This window comes from Aplysia californica, unplaced genomic scaffold, assembly GCF_000002075.1.
Source record: "Aplysia californica isolate F4 #8 unplaced genomic scaffold, AplCal3.0 scaffold00192, whole genome shotgun sequence".
NCBI lineage: Eukaryota > Metazoa > Mollusca > Gastropoda > Aplysiida > Aplysiidae > Aplysia > Aplysia californica.
Genome location: NW_004797462.1, coordinates 221,591 through 232,453, shown reverse-complemented (window position 1 = coordinate 232,453; position 10,863 = coordinate 221,591). Strand labels below are relative to the sequence as shown.

Here is a 10,863-nt window from a genome sequence, read left to right as displayed (position 1 = left end):
GGAGAGCCACTGGGAAAACCAGAAAAATAATAAATATATGAAATAAAACCCAAACTAGAACAGCGAAACCCTTCGGACCTCTCCAGAAGTGCAGTAAAACTCTTAAGAAAACTAAAATTTCTTTAATGTGTCTGAGTAGTACATCACCGGCGTCTACTGTATAGAGGTTAGGCGCTTCGCCATTGCGCGCTGAAAACCCGAGAGATATCAGTGTGGATATAATAATGAGTACCATTGGCTCTCTACTAAGACAATACATAATACATGTATATCCCCCACTCAGCCACGGTAAGGACCCTGATAGACGGGATCGAAGTCCGTCTCTTGAGCTGTCTAAAGTGCGTTGATGAGGGCGTATCACACTTTTATATATATTAAAAAAACGTACTCCGAGTGCAGAAAGCTGCAGCAGCAGGCTCGCCTCGCTCTAAAATCTGTCAGATGTAGTTGTGCTTCATTGTAGTTTTACTATAATGTAGTATACTTACATGTGAGGGTGGTTAGCGGGTGCTCTGGTGTGGTCTGCTCCTTCTTACGAAATGTCTTATCATCTCTCCTTTTGTGTTTGTCTGTTGTAGCACCCCATTATTTTTGGCACTTATAACTCTGTGTTGCGTAACTTACTAAGAGTAATTAGAACCTTCCTAATATGTTCATAGTGTAAAGTGTTACGACACGAGGAAACCAGGCGCTCGTCAGTTTTTGGCAGTAAGAAATTATTGCTTTGGTTGTCCATTGGTCTTGCTTTTGGGAAGACCTAGCCAAGATATTTACTACTGAAGGAGGTAGGGTTCCCCGTTGTCTTGTCTTTAGGTAAAAATAGCGATAAATTGGCTGCCAAAGTGCGGCAATTTCTAAAGCCTGATTGAACTTGGAAATGGCAAATTTTCATTTTTGTCCCTTTGCTCTGTTTTTTTTTTTCAGTAACATTAACACAGAAATGTGTTTGTGGATATAGAAGGTGTGGAGTCCAAAAATAAATATTCAGTAGTTTTGGTTTTAATTGCCAACACAGGCGAAAAAAATATCAGTTTCTTCGATTCAATTATTTTAAAGAGCGCCTGGATTCACTGCGATACCACACATACGTTTCCGGAAGCCTCAACCTTGGCTTTCTCAGTCTAGCCGTCAACCCAATATGCCTTCTCTTACCCCTTTGTGGTGGGGATCAAGGACTGGTGATGGGTCTCATTTAAAAAGTGAGAAATGCCTAAGCGTCTCAAACAGCTTCTCCCAATCCAGCCAACCGTACCTCCCCGTGGTGGCCCCTGTCCTCACTGATACGGCTCTGGCGAATGGCCAGTTGTTGGCGCCAACCCCCCCCCTCCCCGTTTCCTAGAAGGGTTAAAACAACAGGATGGGAGCAGGTGTGGCCCCACAAGGTGCAGGAGGCAGAACCCACCGATGCGTGGTACACGCTGTGCTCCTCACTAACACACCCCTACTCTCCCTTGAGTGGGTGTCTAATCTGCCTAACACCTCTAATACTTTTATCAACACACCCTCTGTGGCTGAGAAGGTACCAGCCAGTTTGAGAATGTCTGGGTGCAGGGGATGGACCGAGCGGAATGCCTGACTTGCTTTCTGGCTGTGAAACCTCTTAGTAAAGGCACAACGACCCAGGAAGTGACGATCCAATGGCTTTCCCTCTTGGCCAATACCTCATGAAAGAATAGAAAACTTTAGCCAGTAGCCTTTGGTGGCGGGGAATGGGCAACGTGAACCCTACCGGAATTACACGGTCACGGGGCAGTTAGGTCCTTCCAGTCTCATGAAAACTCCTAGTACCCTCCTATCCTCAACATGAATGGCCTCTTCTCAGGGTGGGCAGACAGTCAACAGACACCCCAGTCCACAATGCCATGACACAGAGAAATAAATTACATGCGAGCTCGGACGTTGCCTCGTTAAACAAGGTCCGCGCCAGGCAACGCAATCACCGGGCTGCTCTGAGCGACAAGTCAGCTACTGGTGATACACACAGAAACAGAGCTAAACCAGCACCGAAAAGCTCTCGGCTTGAGAAGGGAGCCAGTTACACCCCCAACCAGAAGGAGTTCCCTCAACCTCTTGCAACTCAACATCTGTGGTTTGAGGTACAAGAAAACAGAACTCCTCAAAGTACTGAAGGACAGGCAGATTCATGTTGCCCTCCTTCAAGAAACCCTACTCAAAGGTACGGACCTGAACCTCACAGGATACACCAGTTACGCCTGCACATGCACAGGATGCCGCGGTGCCGTCACTTACCTGCGAAACGATGTTCAGGGAGATGTCGTACACATATTATCTGCCCAACCGACTGATATCCAGAAGGCCACCATATGGCACATTGGTATGAAGTACACACTTTACAATGTTTACAGCTCACCACAGACAACATGCGACTTGTCTGATCTGCAAGCAGCCAGCTAAGAAAAAACCATTTGTGCGGGTGACTTCAATGGACACTCTCCAGAATGGGGCTATGTCAACTATAACGGCATAGGCCGAAAGATTGAGGAGCTGTACGAAACCAGCAACCTATCCGTATTACAAGATGTCAACTCAACTCCTACCTTACTTCACAGAGCCCACTTGACTCTCAGCCGGCCTGATCTCACCATCTGCTCATCCGACATTAAAAACTCCTGTCGCATCGAAGTGATTGATGACATAGGAAGTGATCACAGGCCTATCTTTATACAGATCACCTCACCACCTGCATTGAACAACCCTCGGAGAACTCGATGGAACTTTAAGAAAGCCAACTGGGCAGAATACGAAAAGACCTCAGACGAATTGCTCTCCAGCATAGCAGAAACAGAAGATGCTGATCTTTTTAATGAACAACCGGGATGCCGAAGAAATTTCAAACCCTTTTGGAGTGAAGAAATCCAAACTGCTGTGGCAGAAAGAGAGAAAGCCTGTCATTGTAAAAATCACCATCAACAATAAACAAAATACACAACAATAAGACCTGCGCTCAGGTGAAAATGACAGTAAAAAAAGCCAAAAAAAGAAAAATGGACTCAAACCTGCAAAGATCTTGACCTCCGCCACAATGGAACAAAGGCTTGGTCCCTTGTCAGCAACCTCTCGGGAGAAAGGCAAAAAAGCAACCCCAAACCCTTTTTCCTTTCAGGCAGCACCATCACTGAAGACCAGAAGAAAACCGAACATTTTAACCGTTTTTTCGCCTCTGTAAACAGGGCAGGCAGACTAACCGAGGCTGATAGACTTCTCATAAATAGGGCTAAGCATAAAGACAAATCTCCTACTGTGAATAACTCGCTTTTTTAAGAGGATTATAGCATGATGGAACTCAGCCAGGCCCTCAAAAAGCTAAAGGAAAAGAAAACCCCAGGACCAGATAAAATACACAACGAAATGCTGTGCAACCTTGGTGCTAAAGGAAAAGAAGTTCTTTTTTCCCTTATAAATACCACGTGGAGAACGAGTGGAATACCAAAGGCATGGAGGATCGCCCAGATTACACCGCTCCTGAAAAATGGGAAACCACCTGGAGAAGCGAAAAGCTACCGACCCATCTCATTAACATCATGTATCGGTAAGCTTGCGGAAAGAATGATAAACAACCGCCTCTACTGGTACCTGGAAAATACTAACAGCTTAAACCTACACCAAGCAGGTTTCAGAAAAGGCAGCAACACAGAAGATCAACTTTTTAAACTGAGCCAAAACATCCAGGATGGATTTCAGGAGAGTAAACACACCGTCGCCATCTTTGTAGATCTCCAACAGGCGTACGACAGAGTGTGGAGAAAAGGCCTACTCATGAAATTGATGGACCTTGGGATACATGGCAAACTTTACAAATGGATCAAGTTCTTTCTGTCGGATCGAAACGTTGAAACCAAGGTAAACAATGCCCACTCGTCAAGAGAAGTCATCGAGGAAGGCCTACCTCAAAGTTCCTGCCTGAGTTGCACTTTGTTCCTGATCTTCTTTAATGATGTAACGAACGTGCTAAAATCAGAAAAGACTCCTTATGCCGATGATCTTGCTCTCTGGCAGACACATCACAGCATGATAGTAGGAGCAGGGAAATTAAATGAAGACCACAAGAGGCTCCATAATTACTGTCAGAAATGGAAACTTAAAATAAACTGCACGAAAACAGTATACACCATCTTCACGAAGAGCCATAAAGCAGCCAAAGAAAATCTCAAACTAAAGATAGGAAATGAAAGTCTCCCCAAAGAAGAACATCCAACTTACCTAGGAGTCAAACTTGACCATAGGCTAACTATGAAAAGCCAAGTGGAAAACATAAGGAACAAAGCAAAAAAAAAGACTCCAACTTTTAAAGAAACTCGCAAGCAGTTCATGGGGATCAAACAAACTCTGAGAGCTCTATACCTGGGTTATGTCCGATCTTCCCTGAAATACACCAATAGCCTACTCACTATGTGCAGAACAACTACTTGAAACACCCTTGAAAAGGTCCAAAGCAATGCCCTTCGTTTTATAAATGGTGGTATGAGATCCACACCTACCGCCGCATGTGAAATTCTGTCAAACGTTGAACCCCTGGGAACCCGCAGAGATAAAGCAGTTTTGGAGCTACATGAAAGAACTAAAAGAATGTGCCCCAACCACCCAAACAGGAAATTAGTAGAAACATGGAAACCAAAGAAACGAATTCAACAAAGTCAATCATGCATCACATCACAGAACTAATGGAGAGCCACCATCTACCACAGAACAGAAAAGAAACCGAAAGAGTCAACCAAAACATCCCTCCCCATCTTTCTTTTAAAAAGCCAATCAATACAACACCTCTCAAAGACAAGAGCACAAAATCTTCAGACCCAGTGATGCTGATGCTTGCATCACATCAAACAATCGACAGCTATTCAGATGATGGATGCACGTCTATACGGACGGCTCAGCATTCAAAGGCACAACCAGAGACGGATATTGAATACTAATACAGTACCCAGATGGAAGTTCCAATGAGATCTCTGCAGCCTGTGGAGAGAAATGCAGCAACTACGATGCAGAAATGATGGCAATTGAAACAGCACTGTACCATCTCCGCACAGTTTTTGACACTCATCCAGGAAAAGCAAAGAGTGTTGTAATTTTCACTGACTCACTATCAGTATTACAAGCCATAGAAAATGACCATAATCTAAACCAAGATTTGACCCATATTGGATCCCATCATCTGATAACATCCTGTGGCATCAACCTAGTAATGCAGTGGGTCCCTGGACACTCAGACATACCTGGAAATGACAGAGCAGACACACTTGCCAAACAGAGATCTAGACAGGAACAACCCAACACTCCAACTTCATACAACACTGCAAAACAAATCATCAAAAGCAACAACAAACAAGATTGGATGAACAGATGGGCCATGGGAAAGACAGGCAGAGCAGTTTTCAAACATATGACCACAACAAAAAGGAATGGCAATATCAACCGCCTTCAGAGAAAGAAACAGACCACGATCTTCCGCCTACGAACAGAACATAATTATACTTTCACCTGAACAGAATAAATCCGGAACTTCCCCCAATGTGTCCCTTGTGTGACTATGCATATGAGACTGGAGCATCACCTGTTCCACTGCACAGCCCTAAATAACATCAGAGCTACCCTTCTCCCTCCGAGACCTAACATTGACAACACTCTCTATGGAACAAACCTGCATTTATCACTACATGGCATTGGACAGAAGGGCGAGAGCCCAGCTGTTGCTGGATCGATAACAACAACAACAACAACAACAACAACAACAACAACAACAACGTGAGTTTGCCTCACCCGCTACCCAAGGGAGGCGGTGGCCCTGGCGAAGAGCACACTCTTCGGGGCTCCGAACATTTCGAACGGATAGGCTACCACACACACACACACACAACAACAACAACCTTCTTGTGGTATACATGTGTACTTGTCTCTGTCGTCTTCAAGTTTTATACTATGCTCTAACCAATCACTTAGTGGGTGGTTGGCGGCTGCTCTGGTGTGGTTTGATCCTTCCTTTCTATCGAACATCTTTCGTCCTGATCTCTCCTCCTTCTTTTTTATGTTTGTTACTATCTTGAGACACCTAATCTTCCGCACTTATATGACCTTATTGTGTTGCAAGTGCCATAAAACTCTTACTAAAACTAAACTAACCAATCACTTCTGTCACTGTCATCCAATTCCACGGGTGTTGAAAGAATACCTGGCCTTTGTCCTTGCCTGTGGTAACAACGATTTCTACTTTTTGTTTTTAGGTAGTTTTAGAGATTCTTTGGCAAAGTGGTCAACGGCTTCGTTGCCCTCAATGCCTACATGGCTTGGAACCAAAGCTATTGTAACAAGTTTTTCCAGATTGGTGTAAAAATGCAGATAAATTATAAGTAAATTCTGTTGTCGGTGTCAGAGCACTCTAAAGATTTCAGACAAGACAGTCTGAAAGGATTAGGAAAGTAGACTCGGTAGGTTTATCTATAATATTTAGGCCATTTCAAGAGCTGTAGATTGAAGCTTCTGGATGGAGTTTCCTTAAGCTTAATGCTTGTGCAAGGGCAGTAGCTTCTACTGAAGTGTCATTTTTTTATCTGTAAAAATTCTCTGCTTCAGGGTATCTGTTTATTAGCTATTTGTATCATTTTAGGTATGTAGTTTTGTCTGTTGACTTTTTGTTGTATTTTTCAACACTTGTATCTATGTTTGGTTTGGTTAAATGCTATGGAGGTATGCTTGACACGAAACGTTTCAATTATGCCTTAAGAAAAGTCAATGTCTTGGGGATCCTTTTGGATTCTTATTCCGAAAGGGCTTACTTTATTTCCTAAGGAGAATTAGTTTTTAGATCTCCGGGAAGGCCAAAGACACATTTGTGGGCTGGGTTTTGGGGTACTGAGCTAAGCTTCAAAGTGTACAGCAAAGAGGGTTTTTTTTCTAAGTTCTAAAGATGGTTCGTGGGCTTCTGCCTGCAAACTTTCTACAGTTAAATTACTGAATACGCCTAGATCCTATGCCAGTCCTGTTTACGGATCAACTAGGAAGTCCTTCCTTGGAATTTTAGACCCCGTTCAGAACAAAGGCCTTCGCCTTGCCCTAGATCTAGTCCAGCCTGGAACGGATAAGGGACCGGTAGAGTTATAGTACAGTATTTCAGTATCACCTCCCCATTCGGGATTGGATTATATTTTTAAGGCGTTGAGAGCACTCTGACACCTCGTCTTTAGGTCTTTCAAGTGTGGCAAGAAAGAAAGTTTTGTAGTCGAAGATTACGCCCAGGAAACGTGCTTGTTTTTTTGTTTTGTTCAGGAATTTTCTCCCCCTACAAAGATAGGTCTGGTTGTCGCACACATTTTTGCGACTGGCAAAAAATGGACACAGTTCATTTTTGCTGTAAAAAATTAAAAACCGAGCACGTTTGCCCTACTTTCCAGTTTTTGGAGTTGAAGCTGAAGCTGACGTTCAGTGTGGTCTATTTTTTTACTTTGATTTATAGCAGATCAGGAAGTCGTCAAAGGTAAAGTGAGCAGTCAATATTGTTTTTAAAGGGGTTTTGCGATGGAACTGATTTTGATTTTAAAACGTATGGGTGATAAGATGCTTCCCCTGGGGACACCTTCTTCTTGGGTGTGTAAATTTGATAGGATTGAACCTACTTTTACTTGAAGTTGTTGATCTTTCAAAAAGTTTCGTATAAATTCAGGAAGATTTCCGCGTAAGTCTAAGGTCTTTCAGAACACCATGTTTCCCTGTGGTGTCAAAGGCTTTTTCTAAGTCGAAAAAATAGCCACAATGTGCTCTTCCCGAATGAAAGTTTCAAGTCGGACGAGATGGTCAATAATAGAGTGATTTTTGCGAAAACGGGTAAGAGTGATCTTTTCCTGGTTTTGGGATTGGTACAACAGTTGCAAGACGCCAACTGTTCTGTTAAACTTTTTTACTTGGGCCTCAAAAGGCAAAGCCAAAAGTCACCTTCCTAAATGATCCACTTTGCTATCGGGTAAAGAGTGTTTTAAGCGTTTCTACATACAATGCCTGATATTGTTTATCAGGGCTAAAGATTTGGCCAAAAAGATTTTCAAAAAATGGAACAGGGAGTCATTGTCACCATTTGTGCAATAGTTTATTTTGTTAGAAAGAAATCGGCATACTTGTAACAGTAACGCGTCGCGTTACGATTACAACAAAGACTTGCTAATCAAACTGATGAGCGGGTATCGTCCTTGGCCGCAAAATTCTCCACTGAAATCATCCAAGTCGTAATCCCATACCATGCCGCCAGCAAAACCATTGTCTTTAATGAACGCAATCTGGGGAAGAAAATGGAAAACAAATATGAGACCGTGGCTCTTGCTGGTTACTACTAGATCTAGCTCAACATTCTTAGTGGCGAAGACAATTGTCCGTCCGAAAGTTGGTAGGACAAATTTATAGTGAGTTCATCCAAGCAAGAACTAACATGAACCAGAAAAAAGTCCCAGAAAAAAATGGAAGGAGCAATCACGAAAAAGGATACTTTTGTATGTTCATCTCACGCATATATTTTTGAATAAAAGGGTTTCACTTCAGAATACTTATTTAACATTACCCCTCCAACTTCAGAACATTCAAAGCTTCTTATAATATCATAACAGGGTCTTACATTTTAAAGTTTCCGGCGGCTCTTTATTAAGGCTCTCAATTCTAAGTCATTAGCTCAGAGCTATCAAAATATTCGCTTCATTATCAACACTGTAAGTAAACCAAACCAGCTTTTTTGACCAACAGAACTTAACTTTAACAAGCAATATATCCGACTAGTGGTATTGACTAGGTATGTTATTTGGAATGTAAAAGTTTAAATTGATTAAAGTCCACGGCACTTGCAACTCTAAACAGGTCATACGTACGTGCCGAAGAACAGTTGTTACAAGGGATAAAGTCAGGGAGATAGTACGAACCGTTGATAGGAAATGAGCGAACCACACGGGCACCGGCCAACCAACCCACTCAATTGCTAAATTTTACCTAGATAGGACATCTAAATAACCACCTGTCCAACATAGACCACCTTAATAATGCGTGTGTGCGTGTGTGCGTGTGTGCGTGTGTGCGTGTGTGCGTGCGTGGTCTCACCTTTTCCGCGATACTGGTTTCGTCCTCGAAGCCCACCCACTGGTCATTCTGCACAAGGTAAGGAACTCTCTGATCCTCCAGAAACTCTACCTTGGCGCCGGCATTGATCATTTCGCACACCTGAAAATGACGGGAACATTTATACGGCGCTTGAAATATAATGTCATGTAAATGCCGGAAATTGAAGGCAACAAGAGAGTAAAAAAAAAAAAAAAAAAAAAAAAAAGAAGCTTTCAGGACGATAGAGGGTTGGAAGAAAAGAGTGAGGAAACCACACCAGAGTTCCAACCAACCACCTGCAGAGAGGAATATACTTTTTGAACGCGGCATGGGAAGATGTTTAACATTTTACTGGTGCCCAGAGGTTTTTTAAAGTTTTAGTAGAGGTTTTACAGCGCTCGCAACTGCATTATGTCATACGAGCGCTAATGGGGTGGATGTCAACAGAGAAGTCCTTAGTAGAAGAAATCGGGCTTACTCTGCTCACCTCTCTTGCTTCAACAGCACAAAGTCTGTTTCGACTATAAAGACACCCCGGAAATAGTGGGTCACAAGAGTGTGACAAACATACAAAAGAAGTAGATCTAGATCTAGAGGAAAATGATAGTAAGGATTAGGAAAGAAAAAGCAGCAGTTCCCTGTTGCAGTTTAGACACAGTTATGAGCATGGCGTTGATAAATCAGCCAATTTACAATTACAATTTTACTGTGCATAAGAACATGGTTAATGCCCCCCCCCCCTAAAACACTTCAGTCAGTAGTACCGCCCCGGGGGATATCCCACAGGTTTGGATCACGATCGATGGAGTAGGTTTTACGGCACTATCGGCTCGGTTTTGGTAACGTAAGTGCCAAAACGTTTTACCACCGCAAAACTAGTACCGTGTTAAAAGGACTAACAGACATTTTTAGAAATCTTTGTAAACAAAGTAAAAGGTTTGGATTAAAAGTTGGAGACGAGAAGGCACGACGAAGAGACATTTTACCAGGACAGACGCGAAAGCACGATGAATGGATACATTTCACAAGGAAGTTGTGGACGAGAATTCAAGATGAACCAATTTGTAGAGACTAAGGATCAATAATATGTAATTTATATTATTTAGAATAGTTTACACCCGCATCGAGATTATGCATATTTTACACCCACATCACTACATTCTATACATTTCACACGATAGTTTTGAGACAAAAAGGCGCGATGAAGGAACATTTTACACGGAAGCAGATCAAGACTACGGGAACTGCATCTCGCCTCAACGCTAAACAACAACGGGGGATGAAACGCTTTAAAAAGAAGAGAGAAGTGAAGAGATTTGGTCACCTCGTAATAAGACAAGAAGCCAGCCTCCTGGGTGTACGTGCCAGCATTTCCTGCACCGATGGCCGGAGCTCCACGACCAGAGACGCTCTTGTCACTCAGGGTGAACGATCGTCCGTACGTTGCCAGTCCAATGTACAGTTTCTCTTTGGGGCAGCCCTCTTCAACCCAGTAGTGGGATGCGTAATTCTGCCAAAACATAGAAGGTATACATGCAATACGCGTTCATAATAATAATATAGGCAATTCGCTCCAATAGACAATATAGATCTTTTAGAGGCGGGTATTTGATCTTTGCCTGTCAGTGCTCTGCAAGGGCCACCAAGTTTTAGAGCCTCAAATCTATTACCAAGTTAAAGGGACGAACAGACGTTTATAGAAATCATTGTAAATATGGTAAATACATCCGTATTTACAATATAAATTTCGGTGCATGTATATACACCGACAACTAT

General features: G+C 42.8%; 1 protein-coding gene across 1 annotated transcript in view; it reads right to left on the bottom strand.

Moving 5' to 3' along the window:
- Positions 1-7,816: 7,816 nt before the first annotated feature.
- LOC101853555 (chitotriosidase-1-like) overlaps positions 7,817-10,863 on the bottom strand; it is a 33,796-nt gene continuing 30,749 nt past the window's right edge. Inside the window, exons 8-10 of the mRNA XM_035969890.1 lie at positions 10,412-10,597; positions 9,088-9,207; positions 7,817-8,282 (exon numbers count right to left, since the gene is read on the bottom strand). Of these exons, the coding sequence (XP_035825783.1) occupies positions 8,151-8,282; positions 9,088-9,207; positions 10,412-10,597 (438 nt within the window). The 3' untranslated portion in view covers positions 7,817-8,150. The remainder of the gene's footprint in view (positions 8,283-9,087; positions 9,208-10,411; positions 10,598-10,863) is intronic.